General features: G+C 37.0%; 1 protein-coding gene across 41 annotated transcripts in view; it reads right to left on the bottom strand.

Moving 5' to 3' along the window:
* TENM3 (teneurin transmembrane protein 3) overlaps positions 1 to 21,886 on the bottom strand; it is a 1,314,794-nt gene that overhangs the window by 63,964 nt on the left and 1,228,944 nt on the right. For 29 of the 41 annotated variants that reach the window (XM_064652558.1, XM_064652559.1, XM_064652557.1 and 26 more), the window contains 8 exons: positions 21,550 to 21,760; positions 20,950 to 21,051; positions 20,610 to 20,804; positions 19,078 to 19,278; positions 16,001 to 16,186; positions 2,899 to 2,925; positions 1,308 to 1,328; positions 235 to 381 (listed from right to left, as the gene is read on the bottom strand). In XM_064652558.1, coding sequence (XP_064508628.1) covers positions 235 to 381; positions 1,308 to 1,328; positions 2,899 to 2,925; positions 16,001 to 16,186; positions 19,078 to 19,278; positions 20,610 to 20,804; positions 20,950 to 21,051; positions 21,550 to 21,760 — 1,090 coding nt within the window. The remainder of the gene's footprint in view (positions 1 to 234; positions 382 to 1,307; positions 1,329 to 2,898; positions 2,926 to 16,000; positions 16,187 to 19,077; positions 19,279 to 20,609; positions 20,805 to 20,949; positions 21,052 to 21,549; positions 21,761 to 21,886) is intronic. The other 12 variants (XM_064652576.1, XM_064652577.1, XM_064652601.1 and 9 more) reach the window with 4 other exon arrangements.

Raw genomic sequence — 21,886 nt, 5'->3', positions numbered from 1 at the left:
ACTAAGGTGACACCCAACTTTTTCTAAGTACATATCTCACCTGTCATATGCAGCTTGTAAGGCTTTGCTGATATACCATATAAAAGCACTGCATACCGCAGTGTATTCTTACAGGTACAGAAGCTGGTAAAACGTGCGTGTGGTTCTCATGGCAGTATTTAATCACCTGACTGTAAAATCTCTGTTCCTCAACATGTTCTCCCTACAGTTTAAGATCCAGTTGGTATATCTTACCTCCTTCATTGTCCTTACTGTCAGTGCAGAGAGTTTCCATGGCTACGTCACAACCCGCTCCCCTCCATCCTGGCTGGCAGACACAGTGCCAACCATTTTGGTCCAGCGTGCACCTCCCATTGCTGTTGCACAAGCCAGGGCAGCCCTCTGTTGAAACAGACAAAGAAGAACAATCACAAGTAATTTAAATATTGTTATAACATAAAAAGAAAAAAAATACGAACAAGGGACACTTACTGGGAACAGGCCTTAGGAACAGCACAAATACTGTAATTGCACATGGAGTGGAACAGCAACATTACCTGGGGAATGTAATTCTTAACAAAGTGGCATCTTTGATTGGCCTGACACTTGAGACACCACTTACCTGTACAAGCAGGAAATAAATGCACCAATCCTCTAAATACCTGCAGGCCAGACAAAATTAAGTTTGGTTTCTTTTTAATTTTTTTTTTTTTTTGGCAAACTAACAAGAGATGAGTGCATAGTGCAAACACAGCTGTGTAAAATGGTACATTTTTCTGTGCTCATAGAGTAGATTATTATTTGCTCTATGCGGTTGTGGTTACTTACTGGCACAAACGTTTAAGCTCCCTGTTACTATAAACAAATCCCTCCAAATTCTTAAGTAGGAAAATAGGTATGATTTTAGGCACATAATAAAAGAGAATGTTAACTTTATCTGGTCTCAGAGTTGCCGTGTATTCATGTGAAATTACAGTGCGTTAAATAATTGCACAAAGTATAGGCCAGTTTTAATGACTATACTTTATGCCAAAAGTACATTCCTTTTCACAGAATAAGCAAAGCCCAGGAAATAGTGAAGCAGCTTAGCATCTATTCTAACAAACATTAGGATTCAGGCTGCATACGGATGGGACAGGACCAACAGGATTTCCAACTAAATGTAATAGCTGTGCGTATTTGATTACTTAGGACGGACAAAATGAAATACCATAAGGACCACAATAAACATTGATAGACTGAACAAAAACACGGTAGTGACGTGCTTCAAGACAGATAGCAGAGAGTGATTTTTTGTGACAATCTCCCTAAGGCTTTTGTGCTGTTACCTTTATATCCTATCTTGTCTGCTTTTATGGCCAAGGAGGGAAAATTTGGGAAACAATTAACATAATTTAATATATCCAAAAGTCGATAATTGTTTTCAGTCTAACATTGCATTAAAAAACAGTATCTGTCACTTTCTAGTGATGAAATCTGGCATGCAGCCAACATGATCTATATGAGGATGACAACACTATAAATATGTAATTTTGGTGTTCCTTGTCTATGACTATGATAAGACACTGACAGAAGCAAGTACAGATGTGGCACTAAGTATCTTATGAGAAAGTGGCTACAAATCAGGTTTTTCTGGACACAACAATTTTCTGTAAACTTTTATCCAAAAGCCCTATGTAACTGGGTAAACAATTGTTCACTTTTTGAACAACTATCTTTGTGAACTAACTTACTGTTCCATTTTGGTTAACTTCAGTTGAGTGTAGAGCAGTCTTTCAGAAGTAATAGTCTACTTTTTTTTTCTTTTAAAGATTTTTGAATTTACTGACTCCTTTCAACCATGTAGCTCCAAATTACAAACATGCCCAGAAAAAAAGTTATAAAGGGTGCTTAACTCTTGTCAAATCACTCTCAGAAGGGAGAGAATCAGGAAAACAGGGATGCTACAGTTATGGATATTGTGCCATCATACCAGGCTGAAATTAATTTTGCTACTCTTCTTACTTTTTCAGACTGCAGCTGCTAATAGTATTTGTTAATGTACTGAGATCTATTTTTTTCTTAATATTCTTCTAATTGATTTATGGAAGACTTACATATATAATTGAAATACTGACAGAGCATTTTAGGAGTCAACTGGGTACACTCAAGACTTATTGTGTGAAAGCCTGGATATTGCCATCAATACTGCCATATTCTAGTGTAAAATAAACCACAAGGAATAGAGAAAGGATACTCAGGGAAAGAGGGGTAGGAATATTTTAAACATTTTTCTAAAACAATTTTTCACCGTAACTGAAGATACAAGAATCTTTGCTGTTTCATGTTAGGTTTTTGCATCCTTGAACCTCTTAACTGAAAATGTTGCACAGACTATAAAAGATTTTTCTAGACTCATAGAAAATACAAGTCATAATTTCCTATAGATTTTCTACATTCAGATAATCAAAAGCTTATTAGCCTTGGGTATTTTATTGATCTGTCTGTATACAAACACACACATCTCTATAATTAATCTGTTCTTTAGAACTAATGACACTTGTACTGTGACGAGTATTGCTTCGCTTTGTTTCCTAAATATTTAGGGTTTTAAAGGTAGAGGTCCAATGACAAAACTAACAACAACAAAAAAAGCTCCAAACAGCAAATGAATACTATCTTCAGTTATTGGTTCAGATAAAATCTAATACATGTATACAGTTTGTATATAAATGTATAACTACTGATAAAGTGTTACCATATAAGAGAAGTAAAATTTTAATTTGAGATGAGTTGAAAGCCATATGAGTTATATATGTAATCCATGGAATGTATGTAAGAGAAGATTCTTTTGCCCAGACTAGTATGGTTTTAACTATATATTTATATAAAAAATATATGTAAGTATAGGCATGTCATCAAAGAGCAAATATACAGTACCTTTCACTATCTTATCCAAATAGTGAGCTTGAGAATTAAAAAGAAAAAAAAAAAAACAGACAGACATTTCAGAAGTGTCACATAAAACAAGAATTGTTCAGAATTCACATGCAAATCAAGCAGGTGCACCTGACATGAGAGGTCTTACATTACAAACTGAAAATGTATTTCAAAGCTTTTAAACATGCAAGAAATTCTCTTTTCAGCAAACATCATCATGATTTAATGAAACTATTTCAGAAACCAGGCCTGCAGAAGAAAAAGAGATGCTACCTCTCTGAGACTACATTTTTCTTCTGAATTCTCTTCACATGCTTTGATTTTTACATATAACAAAAACATAATTAAAGCTAGCTAAAAAATTCAATTTTCAACACAATGTAAGAGCAATTCCTTAGTTTATAAGCTTTAAACACTGACCATGCGGGAAGATCTTTGATTTGCAGGTCACATATGACAGCACAACCATCACACTATCTTAATTCTCATTGGATTAACAGGATTTTTAGGAAGGGGTTTTTTTCAGCTTTTTTTCAGCCACAGTTATTCTTCTGAGCACACAAAGCAAGTACATAAAATAAGCTGGACTGTGTATAGAGGGTGGAAGAGGCTGTAGTGGGGTTAGTAGTGTGGTGATCCATTTCATTTGAAAAAAATGGGTAAAAATTAAACTTAGGCTTCACAAGTATAAATATAAATAACATGGTATATGCAAGAATAGCAAGATTTTTTTTTTTGTAGGTTATGACAAATTTTCACAAAAAATTTGAGAAGCAGATGGATGAATGACATACAGAGTATAAGACGGATTTCAAGCAGCAGGTCCTACTTTTAATACATGAGACACAGCACAGATGGGTTACATGTTCCCTCTTTACTTGCAGGAAACACACATAAACTGCAGTTGTGTTAAAGGGGTTAATGTCATACAGCAAAACCAGACAGGACAGGTCCACCACAGGCTACCAAACCCAGCCATCAAACCCCACCCACAGGTGATGGGATATTACAGACCACTGCACTTGGGACATGCCAATGCTGGATACAATCCCCTCTTTTTGCTGTGGACAAGGTCTCTCTCAACACAGCCCTCAGAGGTTCTCTCCACTTCAAAATGTGACCTTTTCTAAATCCCTGATGGAGGATGGCCCCTGTCTGGCAGTTCTCTGTCACCTGTTAAGATTGCTTTGGATGGGTAAGAAAGGCATTTCCAACTATAGCCTTTCCTCCAGTTTGAATGAATGGAGTCCAAGCAGGGAGGTGATGAGAGACATATTATCACAGAAGCCATAGTCACTGCTATGACTAAGAGGTGGAAACTTTCTAGTCCCTTTCTCTTAAAGAAAGTGTCAGGTGTCCACTGCACAGCTTTTTTTTTTCCCCCTATAATGGTAAGGTTAATGTGAGACAAAGTAAGAAGATGAAAACATCAATTACAGAACACTTAGAGCAGCAGCAACAAACTAAGTAGCTTTTCACATTAACCACAAACAAAAAGAAAAGTGATACAGCTGCATTTCAGGGTGGATCAAATTCTTCTCTTACTCATCCAGGAAAATTCCCCTTGCTCCTACATTGCTTAAAACACGGTGTAGTATGCGTGGAGGAAAAATCAAGCTTTATTTCATAAAATGGAAGTAATTAGATCTGTCTGGGGAATGCATCTGTTCACCAGTAAAACATTAAATGCCTCTACAAATGTAGGGATAGATAACAAAACAGAACATTAAAAAAACTCCTAAGCAACTGAAAATAGTCCCTTCAATCCCACATGCCCCCACATGCTATTTCCGTTCAGAAATCCAATCTTCATTAAAAAAAAAAAAAGTAAGAAAATGCTCTTTAAGATTTTTTGTATCCAGTAGTCTTATAAGAAGTCAGTTCCAGAACATGAAACTACAATGCTCAGAAAACAAGTTCTACCTTCCAGCATCCTTTTACTCATGGTCACTTGACAGTAAAGACAGCTTTAGAAACTATTTTGGTTAATATGCAGCATTGTAGAAAAATCATAAAGCAGAAAATGAATGACCAAAAATAGCATAACTTTGCAGTGAAGTTTAACCAGCCATGCTGTCTTCCTTGTCTTCACAGCACTACAACTGAAAGAGGAATGAACCTATGTGGAATTACAAAATACAAGCCTTTTTCCCTCTGTATAGAAAATTCCAGGTGGGATTTGGAGCACTTCAGTAGGATGAAGCATCTCAGCAGGTGCTCCTTGGCAAGGCACTTACACATTTGGCACATATAGGTTATGTTATGTCCTTTAGAAGTCTAATTACAGATCAGGCAAAGTACCTACAAGGGTTTTCTTGCAGAGTTTAAGACTGTGCTATTTAAAATCTTGCTATTATTTCCAGGAGTAGAAGGACTTCATAATGCAGCACCAAATAAAACAAAGAAAAACAAAAATGAAGATACAAAATTTGTATATTTTCTAGTCTAATCAAAATCCAAGATCTAAGTGGCATTCAAAATTCATACAACATAAAATATCAATGATGCTATCAATCTGTGTGGATATTTATATAAATATGCTGCAGATAAATCTATTCTATAAAAAACAGTCAAACAAATTCACATTTAACAGAGCATATTTCATAATCAGTCAAAACCCTGACTTTTTTTTTTTGAATGTAATGTCTCCCATTAGTTTCCTATCAGAGATGTCAATGTCTTCCTCATTTATATGCTACTTCCTCCAGGTATGACGGATCAGCCTAAGAATAAAAGTACATATTAAATCCATTTATTCCAATCAGCTCCTGTTTGAATCAGCATGAGTCACATACCCATTGATTTGATGTTCCTTAATTGATACTTATAACACTGCTTTATTCTGATTATTCTGTCATAAAGGATTATAACAGTGATATGCTTCTAAATGCTGTATAGCAAATTTATATCTCTCTTACTTTACATTATTATCCTCCATCAGACATCTTCACTTATCATAGTCTTTGTAACCTGTACGCTAGACTTCAACATGCCACATATTTTTGTAGTGTATATATAGTCCCGTTACAGTTTCAACTCAAGAGATCCGCAAAAGTCATGAGTCACTTTGCTCCAAGAGCAGATTTGACCTCACAGTACCATCAGCCATGAAGTAAAAATACAAATGAATGTGACCAAAGCCGTATTGATCGAGGTCAGTCTAAATAAAAAACAACTTTTAAGGTTTTTTGCTTCCTACACCTTGAAAGTGAGAGTCAAACTCTTGCCTCCTCTCCACTATTACTATCAGCTTTCTCCCTTCCTTACTGCATTACAGCCTCTTTGTCTAAAAGAAAACAGAAAGGAGAAATTAGGAAGAGAAAAGATGGCTGAAGGTGGGGAGAAAAAAAAGAAGAGATGATGAAGAAATACTTTTAGTACGCAGCAACAATGAAGAATGCTGTTCTGCTCCTCTCAGAGCAAGCTCTGCTTTGTTTACTCTCCCCATCTCCCACAATTCATTATAGCAATTCCCATTCACTGGTGAACAGCTGCATAAGCATCTTTGCTGCTAACACAAACCCCATGCTCTCCGATACCCATTTTCTACAGGAACATGTGAACACCGTATCTTGCATCAGTCATGTCTGAACTTCTACATAACTTTGCACCAAGTGTCATATAAGGAGATAGCAGGTTTCTCTTGAAATAAAAAACTCCTATAAGCAGACTATGGTATGTTGGTACTATACTCTTTCCCTTAAGTTTTTATCTATTTGTTTAGAGTTAAAAAGCTTTAATATCTTCACTTATCAATTTTTAATTCAGGCAATGATTGATTTATGACTACCTGTGAAAGTTTTATACACTTATTCCTTTGTAAATGTACAGATCTAACAGTCCTCATTCAGTACTCCTTCTCTCACAAACAACAAGCTGCTGATGCCTTTGTAGCAGGCACACTATGCTAACCTAAACAAAGAAGCAACTGTTCTCGTATAGACTTTTCTGTCACCTTCCTTCCTAAGTAAAAATTATTTAGTATAATATCTTCATACTACTGGTATGAAGAGAATATATTCTTATCTCATTTTACCAGTGAGTAACTAAGGCATAGAAAGAGAAAGCGAGAAGTCTCCATCCACTTGGCTACAAACACCTATGATGCGATTTTCCAGAATACTTAGAATTATATAGCATATAATACACAAACCAGTATTTTAGCAAGTCTTGTCCCCAGAAAGTGAATAACGGTCAGAGAACACTTCTTTAAAGTCTGCATTTGTGAACAACTAACAGAAAACACATGGTAGAATCAAGGGTGGAATCTAATTCTTCAAAATCGTCCTTAACCAGGAGATCACCCTATCTCTTGTTATGAACATTACTTCTTACTCCCTGTGCAGCCAAGCAGTAGCAGGGGTTGAGGCACACAGTTCATCAGTAGTTTCACAGACACTTGGCAATAGAAAACTCATTGTAAGCTTTAGGGAGAATGCAGTTTGTAAACAGGTTTTGGTGCTTGTTTAGGAGGAACTGAGTACAAAACTCAAGAGTTGACAGCTCTGGTCTGACCTCTCTAATCTATTTAGGGTTCAGTCCATAGTGGTTTACTTCTCCTGACATGGCTAGCAGATCACCCTTATTTTCTCTCATTTACACCCAGCCACAATTTAACTATCCTGACAATGAAAACGCCTTTTGAACATAAAACCCCAAATATCCCTCATAATATTTAAGCCCAGTATTTCTTATCCTATCCACAGCAGACTTAGGGAGTAGCATATTGATTTCTTTAGGCAACTGCTTTTACTCCCGAAGAGCGACTAAAAAAAAGCCAGGCATCCATATGCAAATTCTGAGGAGCTCCACACCTCTACCAGAAAACTTAGAGGAGTCCAGAATTCATAAAATATTAAAACTACTGTTGTAGCCTGTCTTCAGAAAGGTTCACTCATGTCAAATTCACTACAAATTCAAATCCACTACAGTCTTCTCTTGAGTCTTTTCTGTCTGGCAAACTGCTTCCTATCTTGGATTTGTGGAGCTGATTATTCTTACTTAAGCACAGAACCCAGCATTTGTTGAATTGCACCTTATTTTTCTGCATAGTCTGTGCTATTTGTTAAAGTAATTTTAAATTCTTGTCCTGTCTTCCAAAGTGCTGGGGGGTGACAGGCTTTGGTATAATTTGCAAATGCAATTCCTTCTATTCATCACTGAACATTACTGAAAGCACATGTTCTACTGTAAGCAGCTCATGGTCGTCATCCATTCTCTGAGTTTTTAAGAACCTTGTCTTCGACATACCATATGTTCAGAGCATTGCTGCCAATAGAGAAGGATTACAAACACTCTTCCCTTTTGATATGTTTTTACTCCTAAATTGCCATTTTGCCCTTCTTGTAAAGGAGAGAACATGGATGGAACTATAGTTTCACACAATTTTATTTCTTTTCCTCCATACATAGGCCAAAACATAACCCTCACCCTGAACTCATACCTTCTTCATCATTTATGCACTTCAGATATCTGCAGAGAGACCTGATTTCACTGCAACTTATCCCTTGCCAGAACTGCAACTGTTCTTTGCAGCAACCATTTATGGGCTTTTACGTACAAAGGTATATCTGTCCTTTAGATTTTTGTTCTGGAGACCATCATAATTTCTCATCATTATTACTGGAAAGCCACATATACCTTAGAATTAAAGGTTCAGTTACTTTTAAGGATGTAGTAGACATAGGAAATTTGGAACTGCCAGTAAGTTCATGAGCAGTGTTGTTTCCCATTTAACATCTATTTAGCTCAAAGAGGATTTAGAAGAAAGTTTATATGCCACTAAGGCGTTAAAACCACTCCACATGTACAGGCTGAAAGAGTTCAAATGTCCATTTGAGACCACTGACAAACTTGTGAAGACCTGCCTCAGAGGCAGGTAAAACCTAATGCTTACTTTAAGAACTGCATGAGAGGTGAATTTGGCTTGAAAACATATTAGGGGATGGATCAGGATGGGAAGCATTACTGTTTCCATCTTTCTTCCTCACTGAAAGTATTTACAGAATGTGTCTGACCAGCATGCAACTATGCAGTGTACAAAAGCACCTACTCCCTGGCCACTTCAGCTCAAGTAAGCTTTGCAACATGCTTTAAAATTCTTCACATCCCAGAAAATGCTGCTGTTCTCTGAAAATGTGCCAAACTTGAACTTCACAAGTGGTCCCCATTTAAATGCAAATCAACTAATTAGCAATTTAAAGTACGCTAACAGATAATCTGTATTTGAGATACTTGGTCTTTAAATGTGTTAAGGCCCACTTTTTTTCAGTTCCAGAAACGTGTGCACTACTTTAAATTCACCTGGTAATTGAGTATTTTTATGGTTACCAAATGGACAAATATTTTGCATATTCAAGGCTTGGCCTGGATAATTAATAACATGACCTTTAGGCACAGGAAAGATCAAAAGCAAATTTGTTCTAGATTTCACAAAATCTTTCTAAACTGTAGCTATCAGTCCTCTGTGTGACAAAAAAGTCATCATCTCTTTTTTTGTGGGGCTTTAGCATTGAGGGTACTGGTATAAATATTGTTGTGAAATCCCAACTGCAATGTAGTCAGGTGTTTTGAAAGTAGGATTTCACTGTCAATACTGTGGTGAACTAATTGATATTGGATAGAATTAATTTTGAATATTTGGTTGATTTAATCTGATAAAAGACTGTTTGAATGTCAAAGGTCATACCTTCGCTCAGATACAATCTTAATTTTAAGATGAAATTTGTACTCAGGTATAAATCCATGAACTCATAACTAAAGAAAAACATAAATTTAGGAATTTTGATAATTACACAACATATTCATACAGCAGAAATTATTCCAATTTAAGGGACAAAAATTTCCTTCTAATCAAAATTCTAAAATTTCAAAAGAATCTTAAAATTTATGAAGAATTCCCATGAATGCATTAAGGTACATTAAATATGTGACACATTAAACCACTGTGAAATGTAAATACTGTCAGAAATTTCAACTCCAGAGAAAAGTAAACTATACTTGGCAACTAGCATCAACACTAAAATGACGGTGGTGATTGTAACACTGGTTATCCATGCTGCTCTCCCGCTAACATGCAGATGTGGAGAAGACAGATCAAGCCCTCCAACTGGTCCATGACTTACTCTGTCAAGCCCAGGTGTCAAAAATGTATAGTGCAATGACATATAGGCATATCAATTTTCCTATAAGCACTTTGTTTAATTAGCTGGAGGAACACATTTGTCTTTACTTGCTCTCCAATCCCTAAAGAGATAAAGTGTCATTTCCCTGCAGTCATATTTGAAATCTGTAATATAAGGAGCCCTAAGCTAAACACGTGAAGAGAACAGGTGCAGACCATATAACTTACTGGAGTAGATGATGTCTTAGTGTTCCTCAGCACTAGCTGTATTTCTGTACTTACGCTGGTCACAGAGAAGACCAGCACAGAGATGCCTTCATGTACGTCCCTAGTCAGAAAACCACTTTAAGCAGTCACCAGAACAGAGTCTGTGCTAATGGAAACACACTTATGGGAGTGTGCTCTACATGTTATTTTTTTCTTAATTCTGAATATCTAAACCAGATGACTTTCCTGTTTTTCTGGCTAAAATAGCTGAAACTAGAAACTTCTTGCTGAAGAAAACTTTTTTTTTGGTTCGACTGGTTTGAATGGCACGCTACTGTCTTTTCATGAAAAGAAAAGGGTTAAAATAAATACTTTGCTTTCCCTTGCTATTTTTTTTCCTCAACAAAATTTTAGGGGAAATTGTTAGAAGATAAACGAATTAGATCCCGATTCTCACTGGAATATAAACACAGGCTGTACACTTACTTCTCAGTGGATCACCACTGGATTGGATTTTCAGTTCTGTATACCAGGTAAAGTAGCCTCATGCAGCACTCAAAAGTAGCACGGAAGTACCATGATGCTAACTTTAGCCCTCCTGAGGGATTAATATGAATGCTTAATGACATTAATCCACATGTACCTCATTTATGTTTAACGATATGCTTTCCATGCACACATATTTAAATATTAATTTTGGATTGAAAGATAATCGTTCAACATGATAACAATTAAACAGCTGTAACCTGTCTTGTGTTAAGTAATGGAGCTGCAGGCAAGCTTTATAAACAGATGGTCTTACCCACCCATGCTTAATGTTAAAGACTTTTAAAAAAGAGGTGTTGACAATTCTGAACAAGAAGGCATAGTTTTAATGCAAATTGGGCGATTTGCAATTTAGATTACGCTAAAACTAATTTAGTCTATAGAAAAAATTAAGCTGCATTGTAAAACTGAGATATTACACAGCACATGGATGCAGGAGGTTCCCCACCAACATAATTATTTACTAATTTCATTCAGCTAACAGAGTTTAATGGAAAAGCAGCTGGAAAAGTATTCATATTTATGGGCTCCCTATGACAATTACTTAATATACTCATGGTCCATGACAGTTATCTCACAAAAAATAATAGACTTTTTGAAACAGTATCTGTTCTAATCTCACAAAACAACTACTCAGACAGGAGAGGGTCACTGAACTCATTGCAAGCCAGAACAGAAAGGAAACAAAAATATACTTTAATACAACTGTGTTATGAAAACTTAATTACAGAGCAAATTTTCATCCAGGCTATCACCTGGGCACCAGCTATGCATGCATGGTCTTGTATCACACTGAAATGCAGACTGAGCTTCAAAAAAATAATACGGATGTTCACCTCAGACCCAAGAATGTCACTTCCAGAATAAATAAACAATTGACAGCTGATTTTCCATCGTTTTGCAGCAAACCATTGATTTAATCTGTTCTCATGGGGATACAGGAAATGGCAAAGCATTACGCTGAAACATTTTAGCAGGGCCTGTTGTGACCGGACAAGGGGTAATGGCTTTAGACTAAAAGAGGGTAGATTCAAACTAGATTTAAGGAAGAAGTTTTGTTCAGTGAGGGTTGTGAAACACTGGAACAAGTGAGAGGTGGTGAATGCACAGAAAGGTGGTGAATGCCCATTCCTGGAAACATTCAAGGCCAGGCTGGACGAGGCACTGAGCAACTAAATCTATTTGAAGATGTCCCTGCTTACTGCAGGGGGAGTTGATCTCTAAAGGTCCCTTGCAATCCAAACTATTCTGTGATCCTATGATTTTATGATTAAAGTTCTCAGGAGGGAAAAGATGTTAAGCAAATGAGGTGCCTTAAATTGTTTAGAATGTGAAATATACATAGACAGTGTTTAGTTCAAACCTGTAAGATGTTAAACAATACCACCAGGTCTTGAGTTTTGTTAATTCTCATTAGATTCATTTTATCAAAATACTGAGCACACACTTATTTGATGAAGATCTTTGATATAAATATGTAGAAGTATGTGTTCAGAGCAAAGGGAATGACTCACAAGTGTGGCTGACATCAAGTGTGGTATTAAGTTGGAGCTACCCTGTGCCAAAGACGTGTCATGGAACAGTGGATATCAGCAACACACATCAGGTTTACCGCATTAGTCAAATCAATCTTCCCCACCTTACTATACACATTGCTTCAAACAAATAAAAAAATCCCCACTTTACTTAGTCTATTATGCTCTCTATCACAAATCAAAGTATATAAAATACATATGTATATTATTTTGCGAATCCAGTCTTCCTCAGCTTTATGGAAATGCTGAGATTTAACCCAGGTAAGCAGATGTCTAATTTTCTTTCTGAACAAAAAAAGCAAATCTTTGCAATCACCTATGATTTCGCTTCCCAACATTCTGAAGTTTTGAAATAAAAAAAACCAACACAACAAAAGGTATCTGGGAGCTGAGAGCAATCAAAATTTCCTTTGGCTAAATTCCATTTGAATATTTTGAAATATATGTAAAAATCAGCATAACTCAAAAAGCAATCAAGGTTTAAAGGGTATTAGAGAGAAATAAAACTGAGGACTACCTTGTTTTAATTAAGGAGATAGGTTTGTTTTTTCCTTCATTCTACCTTTGAACACATCAACTTACAACAGTTAACCAGTGGGTTAACTGAAAATGAGACTGGACAGATAGTCAGTATTTAGAAATATATAAAAATCATTAGCTGAGATGCAAAAATTTTTTTACCATTTTAAACAGCATTCATGCTTCACAAAAATACCATAAACTCTTTGAACAAAAGAGTTATGGATTTAGATGATTCAGTATACATTCCAGTTAGCGCCCCCATGAGTAATGCATACATATCTATCCCATTCTTTACATCCACCTAAAGATCTGGAGGTCTATTCCTTTCCCAAAAAGTGAATACAGTCAATTGCCTTTAAGATTTGCAACTTCTTTGGAATATTCCTTTCCCAAAGAAGTTGTAAATTTTGGCTGTTGCCCTTCACAGGCTTCCAGCTAATAGCTGCAACAAAGAAACATATTTGCATTTCTAAAGTACTTCACAGTATGGCAGCTAAATTGTTAATGACTTTCAGAAATAAGAAGAGTGCAATTGTTTATTTTTAGACATATAAAGGCAGAATGAGCGGGAGTCTTTCATATGCATAACACAAATTATGTAAAGATTCTGCTACTAAGTCGAGAGTTGTAAGTGGCATAAAACGCCTGTGTTACAAATGGAGGGTGACCATAAGAAACTGGTTTGCATAGAAAAACATTCTGAAGTCCCTTGTGTTCTGAAATTTACTGCTCAGAAAGACCTATTACCTACTGTAGGGCGGGTGAGAGAAAAGCAATTTGACTCTTCATCTGCCAAGCTGAGGAGGCAGCAATTTTTACCCCACAAAGAGTAAGTACTCTTGGAAATGAGCAATAAAATAAGCTGGCTTCTCTGTAACACTGGGCTCCTGAAAAAAACAGCTCAAAAAAAATAAATATAACAGCAGGCTAGAGCTTGTACCTCCTTACTTGTATTGGAGGCTGTAAGGGCAATAATAACTAATCAAACTATCTTAACAGCAGCAGCCACAAAGTAAACACCCATTTAAAGAATAAACAGGTGGGAAGACAGACCTGTTCGCCCAATGCTGAGAAAAAACTTGTTTGTGCTTAATATGTTGGAAAAATTGTTCAAGAGCAGTTCATCCGTATATAACTACAACCCTTGAAATGCTGCCAAGGTCAGTGAGACCAACAGCAGAGCAATCTGCTGAGTAATTGCTCCTTGGCAAGTTAAAGCAGTCAAGGGAAAGGCTTTATCCTACTTCTAAATATTTACTTTCTTTTGTTGTTCAGAAAGCAGTTCTCTCCCCACCTCTCTACTCTCTTTGTCAGCATGTTTTCTGGAAGCTCCTCAAAAATGTTAACCCTATTGATTCTCCCTGTGATTCTGCAGATGCACCTTGATTCGTCCTCTTTCCTATGTCTGAGCAGTCTCATTAGTAAATAATAATAATAATAATAATAATAATAATAATAATAATAATAATAATAATAATAATAATAATAATAATAATCAATTGTGATTGCTGTAAAAAATAATTTACAAGTCAATCTTACTACTTTCACACCTGACTCCCTTCTACAAAACAAAACCTTGCCTCATCTTCCCGGTGCAATGATGTGGTTATCAGTTAATATAGTTGTAACAGGCCCTCCATTTCCCTGCCCTCAAAGCTCCCACCACTGCTTCTCACGAACACCAAGCACAGCAAACCCACCCACCTCTTAGTCAGGGCTATAAACGAGCCAGGAACGCAGCTTGGGTTTTACTATTTTCAAAATACTCGTGCCTCAGTGATGGCTTAGCTATGCTAACATATTCAGAATTAGAGTCCTTCCAAAAATTCCATGAAAGTTAAGATGCTCCAGCCTCTTTTTAGCTTGTGCTAAAAGCAAACAATTCCATATTGACATCTATCAGCTCCACTGCTGTTAGACCTACCATCCTATCCTGTTGCTTCAGCTACATCACCTCTTTTAACTGTCTTTCCTCCATGTCTCCAAACATAAAACTATGTGATTTTTAATTGATTTTTTTTTGACTCTTCAGATTGTTCGTGATTTCCTCACCACTCAATGTTACACTTGCCTTTGTCTGACCTGTGGCTACCTCTTTTGTTGCCTATTCAATCCACCTCTAAGTGCTTAGCCATGCTGTTTCTCATACTTGTGAGATGTGTCCCTTAAATACTTCAGTCGCACTGTTACTTGTGTCACAGCCTTTGATAAGCTTTGTACACCTAAGTACAAACTAGACATCTCTTGCATGTAAACCACTGCCAGTTCCTTTGCCTGTGTTTCCTACCTGTTGCCATGCAATAGTTACAGACCTGCAGCGTTTTGTACAAAGGGGAATTAGTGTGGAAGGGAATTTCTTAGCACCACAGCTCCACTTTTTCTTAGTCTTCTTATTTACATGCATAATTTCTCATGCCAGCTCACTGTCAAAGCCTGCATAGTGGAGAGGGATATCCTACTGTATATGGGACATACGGACTGTAAATAACTGAGTACGGAAAGCTCCATCGATAAAGGCACAGTAACTTCCAAAGTTTTTCAGGTACTAGAACTAACTTGGTTACAGAAACACAGAAGCTGTAATAAGGATGGTTTCTTCTCAGTCAGCTGTATTAAACTGCTGTTACATTATTAACATGTAATAAATTTGAGAGCATTCTAAAATAGAACCCTATGTTGACAGGAAGATAATTTTGGGCAGCTATATCACATTTATTATATGGTGGAAGCAACATTTTTGCATAGGCAAGTCACTTTATAGAGCTTCTTCTCCTTAAAAAAAAATAAAAAGAAAGAAAAACAATAGGAAGTTTCATTTCCAAAAGACATAAAGCTATCACATAAAAACAGAAAAGCACAAATCAAGTAATATATTTACAGTTAAAAATAAAAGTTACTTCCTCCTCACAGAAAGGCAGTTAAAGGGAAAAGATTGAAAGGGAAATTCTTCCACCTTGTTTTCATAGCACACTAGGTACAAAGAACTCATGAGCCATTATATAACCATTTCCTTTCTTAAAATATCAACTCCTTTCCACAGACTGACATGTGCTAATATTCTGTTTGAAGAAACATTCTTCAAAGTAATGCACTTCTTATTCAGACATGGCCAGCAGCGCTGGCTGTTTGAATTTTGCAGCGAAGACAGCGTAAAGCATAGCCGGCCTACCAATGGTACAGTGCTCTCCGTTCCATCCCTGGCTACATTCACACTTCCCGTCCTTGCAGGTGCCATGCTCCGCGCAGCGGGGATGGCAGGCTCTCTGGTTGCAGGCTGCGCCCGTCCAGCCCTCCTCGCAGCGACACGTGCCACCCATGCACACACCGTGCGTGCCGCAGTCCACGGAACAGATTTCTGCATTTGAGAGGAGAGAGGGGGAGAAAAGGGGGCAGAGAGCACAGGGGAGAGAGAGGGTATGTATTAATTAGCATTGCTACATTTTAATTCAACATGTGAAGAATAAAAAAGGCAAAATATTTGAAAGCTAAATCGAAGGAATTTACTGTGAAAGACATTTTTATGTAAGATCCAACAGAACAGAGAGTACAGTTTTATCTCTTTGCTCATGGTCACTTAGCCAGCATACTTTAGTGATGCTTAAGCATTCACAGCTCTTTTGCTATCTCTGAGCAATTTTCAATCATGTTTTTTGTGATCACATATATCTTAAGAATAACCGTTTTTATCTTAGATTACATGGCACTTAGACCTAGCTGAACTTACACTGTACTCACGGTGACTAAATGTAACATATACCTAGATCACTGTGTGTTCTGAGTGAAAATCTAATATGATGAAGTTCATTTTAACAAGGTTTCCCCTCCATACTCTTCTCCCTGTTTTCTTTCAAAGTTAAAATGTGCCATTTCTGACACATTTTTTCATTATAAAGAATCAGCCTCAGTGAGACAAATTATTACTATGCTGACACACTGACATATCTGTTAAATATAAAAGATGATTCTCTTTTACTTTCAGTAAATTTGTATCAGTGACAGCTATGAACAGTCTGGTTTAAATAATAGTTTGTTAAAAAAAAATAAATCAACATACAGCAATTTAACTTGTCATTTACAGGATCTTGTATCTGATAGAATAATTGAAAAATATATTAAGAGCCAAAGGTAGTCAGAGCCCAAACAACGGATATTAAGTCTCAGCTAATACAAGATGATAATTTAGACTGCTAGGTTTTGCATTTACAGTTTTGGTTCATTTAGTCAGATTCCAGCAAGCTTTACTTCTGCTAAGCAAACAACAGAAAACCAAGAGGAGATACAATACAGCCTAAGGGACTTCTTTAATTTCTTGGCATATAGCTGGTTGTAGCCATGTACTGGTTCACAGAAGTGCTGTATTTAGTTTTCGTTTTCTTGTAAAAGACAACAAGTAACTCAGGAATAAAAGATCAAAACTATTTTTAACAGCAAAAGAAAATTTCATCAGTGCAGGAAAGGTTTCTAGCTTCCCAATCAACAGTGTTATTCTTCCGGCTGTCTCAAAGTGCTGTGGAACATTAAACAGCATCAAGGAGCTGCGATATTTCCTGTAAGAAACAGCCCAAAACCTCTGTGGAGAAAGACAGCTGTGATTTCCCCCTCCCCTTTTTTTTGCCCCTTATATAGCATTTTATATCTACTTTGAATTAAATTTTTGATTAAGAGATGCAAGATGGTTTGGTTAACTTTAGGAGGCACAAAACGTCAACACAGCTCCAAGAAAGAAAGGTTTATTTCTTTTCAATCTAATCAATTTTTCATTAGGGTGAAGGTGTTTATCAGCTTTTAGCACACTACCTTTGAGCAAGATGCGTCAATCTTTGTAATGAATTTATTAATTAGAGCTAATTTAATTGAAGTGGAATTGAAGGGCTAATTAACGGACAAACTGCTGATGAAGATAGAGGAAAGCTCTGCTGATTTCAAACCTATGAAACCCTCTGATGGAAATAACTCATTCTTTTCTTCATCGAGCAATTTAACAACATGTTTATGGGCAACATTTACTTTTTTAGTGTACTACTCTGAAGGTCGTTTTGCACAGCTTCTGCAAATAATCTGCGCACGGCTTTACAAAGCTCTTTTTTGAGTCTGACATATTTGAAATATTTGAGATTAGAAACATTTTATGTTATTTTAATGACAAATCATTCCTTGAAACATAAGTAAAAGATGAAGCATAATTGGTCATCAAAAAAAAGTGTAGAGAACATTGTGTCAATAAATAGGGGATCCATGTTTTGTCTGAGAAGTAGGAAGGGTCTCTCATAAATAGTCAGTTTTAGTGCCAGAAATGCTCAGAGAAGAATTTTTTCTTCTAAACAAATTTCACAGAAGACAACGTTTTCTTCTGTCACTTTTTCTTGAATGTTTGGAACTCTGTCCTATCACTCTTGTATGCATAAAACATAATGGAGTATCACAGATCCTGGTCAGGAAGTACATTTGTTTTAAAAAGATGGTTCCTCATGAAAAAGTTATATTTATTCATAAGCTGGCATAAACCCAGCTAGCCCATGTGTTCAGTTTTCATTAACAAAATGTCTGAGTTCTTAGGTGAACTGGTTTAGACAAATATATGTCTCACAGTTAGACATGATTTGTTTTTTGATATGTGGCTACCAAACAAGATCCTAAAAAATCATATTTGTCAAAAAGCTGCTGTCATACTTTATAAATATTTAGATTTTGCTCTCTGTGCTACTACCTCTAGTTTTCTCCTTTTGTTTCTAAGCTCAGACTATGGGTTTAATAAGCTCAGTTTCATATTTCAAGAAATCCCTCTGTTCTTCACTCCTACCAACTCCTTCTACCCTGGCAGCCTGTACCCTGCCTTGAAAGCTGTTTAAGATTCATTCTCGCATTCCCTTTGCCTTCAAACTTGAATGCTGTCTGTTTTTCAAGAAAAATGGCTCCAAATAGTAGAAGAGATTTTTAAAATGTGACTGTCTCTGGTTTCACAAGTGTAGTTTCAAGTTTCTAAACAGATGTATGAGGTAAGATTATGCAGAATACCTGAAGTTACCAGGTGAATGCAGCGAAAAGATACAAACAAATACATTGATTTTCAAATCTTTCAAACTCACCAAATATTTTGAACCTTTGAATCAATTCACAGTTCATGCTGAAGTCAACTCCAAGACATCAATCAGCTCAGCAGGTCAGGCCTTTACAAAATACTGTCATTAAAATGCTCCTATTTAGGATAAGAACATTTTACAAAATGCCAGTGCTTTGAACTCTTACCATTGGAGCAATCTGGACCTGTCCAGTTGGGGTCGCAGGTGCAGGTACCACTCTCTTGCAGGTAGGTGCCATGACCAGAGCACTGGTCAGAGCACATTGTCTTCAGGATTTCACAGTTGTTGCCACCCCAGCCCGGGTTGCAGTGGCACTCGCCGTGGATGCACATGCCGTGGCTGGAGCAGGCTGGGTCCAAGCAATCCGCTGCAGGGAGATGAGAAAGGTCAGTTTAAACCTGTCATTCCTGACAACAGTAATCAACTCCTAGATGCTCATGGCACTTTTGGGCTTAATTCATATTTTAAGACCTTATGAAATAGGCAGTATTGCATTCACCTTAAAAGTAAACATTAGTAAGTTGATGCTGAGAAGTTCACCTTTCTTTCATTACAATGAGTGAGGAAAAGACAGAGTGAACCAAGGTATCTTGATGCCAGCCTCCCTTCTCTGGCTACAAGTTAAATCACTCTTTGTCATCACTACTTGCATAGCTGCAATTTTCCTTGTAAGAACACCTTGTTTCCACATCACTTTCTGATACTATGAAATCTGTGCATGCACATAACTGTCATGAAGACAATTACAGGTTACCACTGAGTTAACGGAGAATCTTTCAAGGTTTGCTAATTTTTCTGAATAACAAGAAGATTGGCTTTGAGTCTCGGGCAACTGATCTTGATTCTCCCTAATCACAGTGTAACAAGTGTTCGGATTCCCTGCAGCACTTGGTATGAACTGACCCCATCCACTGCTATACAGTTTTGACAGCTGTACAGGACCCTCAACTTGTCTCAGAAATGAATGAGTTGCATCCTGTCTATCTGTCTTAATTCACTTTAATGTGCCTTAGATGACGAGATTTAATTTAGCAATTTGACTCAATAAAATGTTACACTTGTAGGGTCAATGGTCTGAAAATTTAATTCCAGAGACTTAATTGCATTACTTTGTATGTGGAGATCAATAAAATCAATTTGATTGAGGAAGAAAATGGCACTTTTTACTTCCTAAAAAAGCAGAATGGAAAACGAACTGCATTTTGCTGCACATCAGAACCAATATTATTATACACATCTCTGGGATACAAAAACGATGCATCATTTTTCACTCTGATGCACTTGAATCAGCACTTTCCACAATGTGGTCAGTGGAAAAGATCACTAACAAATGCAATACATTAGCGATTCACTCTATACTGTGAAAATTCATTAAGTATTCCTACATCTGTATTTTGGGTGCTTTCTTCTTAGCTGAACTCAGCCAGAAAAAAAAAAATACTGGCAAGCAAAAAGATAATGCATGTTACTCAGAATTTTCCCACTACTTACTTGAGAATAAATAAGGCATAATAATTATGTAGAATTCAGAGATACTAGTGATTCCCAAACTTGATTTGTAGTATTCTAAAATGATTTTTGAAGAAACATGGTTAGTGCATAAGATCTAGATCTAGAAAAATTGATACAGCTGGATGTGCCAGCTGTAAACCTGTCGTAAACAACAGCCTACGCTGGTGTAAATATATGCTAATTTACCTTCTTCACAGTTTTCTCCTTTATACCCAGAGTTGCAGGCACAAGAGCCCATGATGCAAATGCCCCGGCCCCCACACTGGGGATCAATGCACTGACTTGTAGGCACATCACACTCGGTGCCCTTCCAGCCGCTGTAACACAGGCAGCGTCCTTTGGAGTACTGCCCATTGCCACTGCACAGCACTGGGCAGGCTGCTGTGAAACAAAACATGGCAGAAAAATTAAAACCAAGGTCGTCATCAAAGCTTTATAAAGAAGAACATGTAAGAAGTTGCTTTTCTGATGTATTTGTCTTCATGCTCACTTAGACTGACTCGAGAAAAGCATTGGGTTGATTTACCTCTCGAACAATCGGGGCCCAGAAACCCAGGAAAACAATGGCAGGATCCAGAAACACATTCACCATTACCATGGCAATTTCGGGGGCATTCCACCACAGACTCTAAAGGGAAAAAGAGAAGGATAATTTACAGATGCCCACTGCTTGAAGTACTTATCATGTGAACCACTACTATCTGACAGCGTGCTCTTGCTCCAAGAAGTGTTTATGTTTGGTTTGTTTGAAGAGCACAAATAGCTGTGATCTTCTATTGCTGATGCCTCTAGTATCTTAGGACATTATATTCCAACAAAAAGGCTAAAATTATAATGGTAAAACTATATGAGCTCCATACTTATAATCTGTGCCCTGTGTCATTTAACAAATACTTCAAAACAGTGTCCTTTCAAACATCATTTTACTAGAAGGCACAGCCCCTATGCTTTATATGAAGAAATTAAAATATACACTCTGTGTTTTATTCTGAGCAGCAAAGGAAACACTGTGACTGGAAAACCCATGAAAAAAAAAGATCATTTAACTATGAAAACTTATCTATGTATTTCTAAAAAACCTGACCAGTAACTAGCATTTGGTAAGAGCTTTAAAGATTATGCTTACCTATAATTATGGTATTAAAAGACACCTGCTCTGCATTTTTCCCATCATTGTAAAAGGCAAGGTGCCAGATGCCAGAATCCAAATACTGGATAAAACCTGCCTCGTGGAGACTGACAGACCTCGCCTGCCGCCCCGCTCGCTCTGACTCCAGCAGGTTGCGTTGCTCCCTTGCGATCAGCCGGCTGCCATCCAGGAGCTCCACAAAGTCGTACTGCAAAGAGAAACAGATAGGAACTTGACAAAGTCATGGGATGACCCATGGCATTGTCAGCTTCCCCACAACACCCTGACAACATGCTTGTATTTTGACCGAGAGTTTCCTTTTGGAGCAGGGAAG

The sequence above is a fragment of the Pseudopipra pipra genome, chromosome 4, assembly GCF_036250125.1.
Source record: "Pseudopipra pipra isolate bDixPip1 chromosome 4, bDixPip1.hap1, whole genome shotgun sequence".
NCBI lineage: Eukaryota > Metazoa > Chordata > Aves > Passeriformes > Pipridae > Pseudopipra > Pseudopipra pipra.
This window is presented reverse-complemented; position numbering and strand designations above follow the sequence as displayed.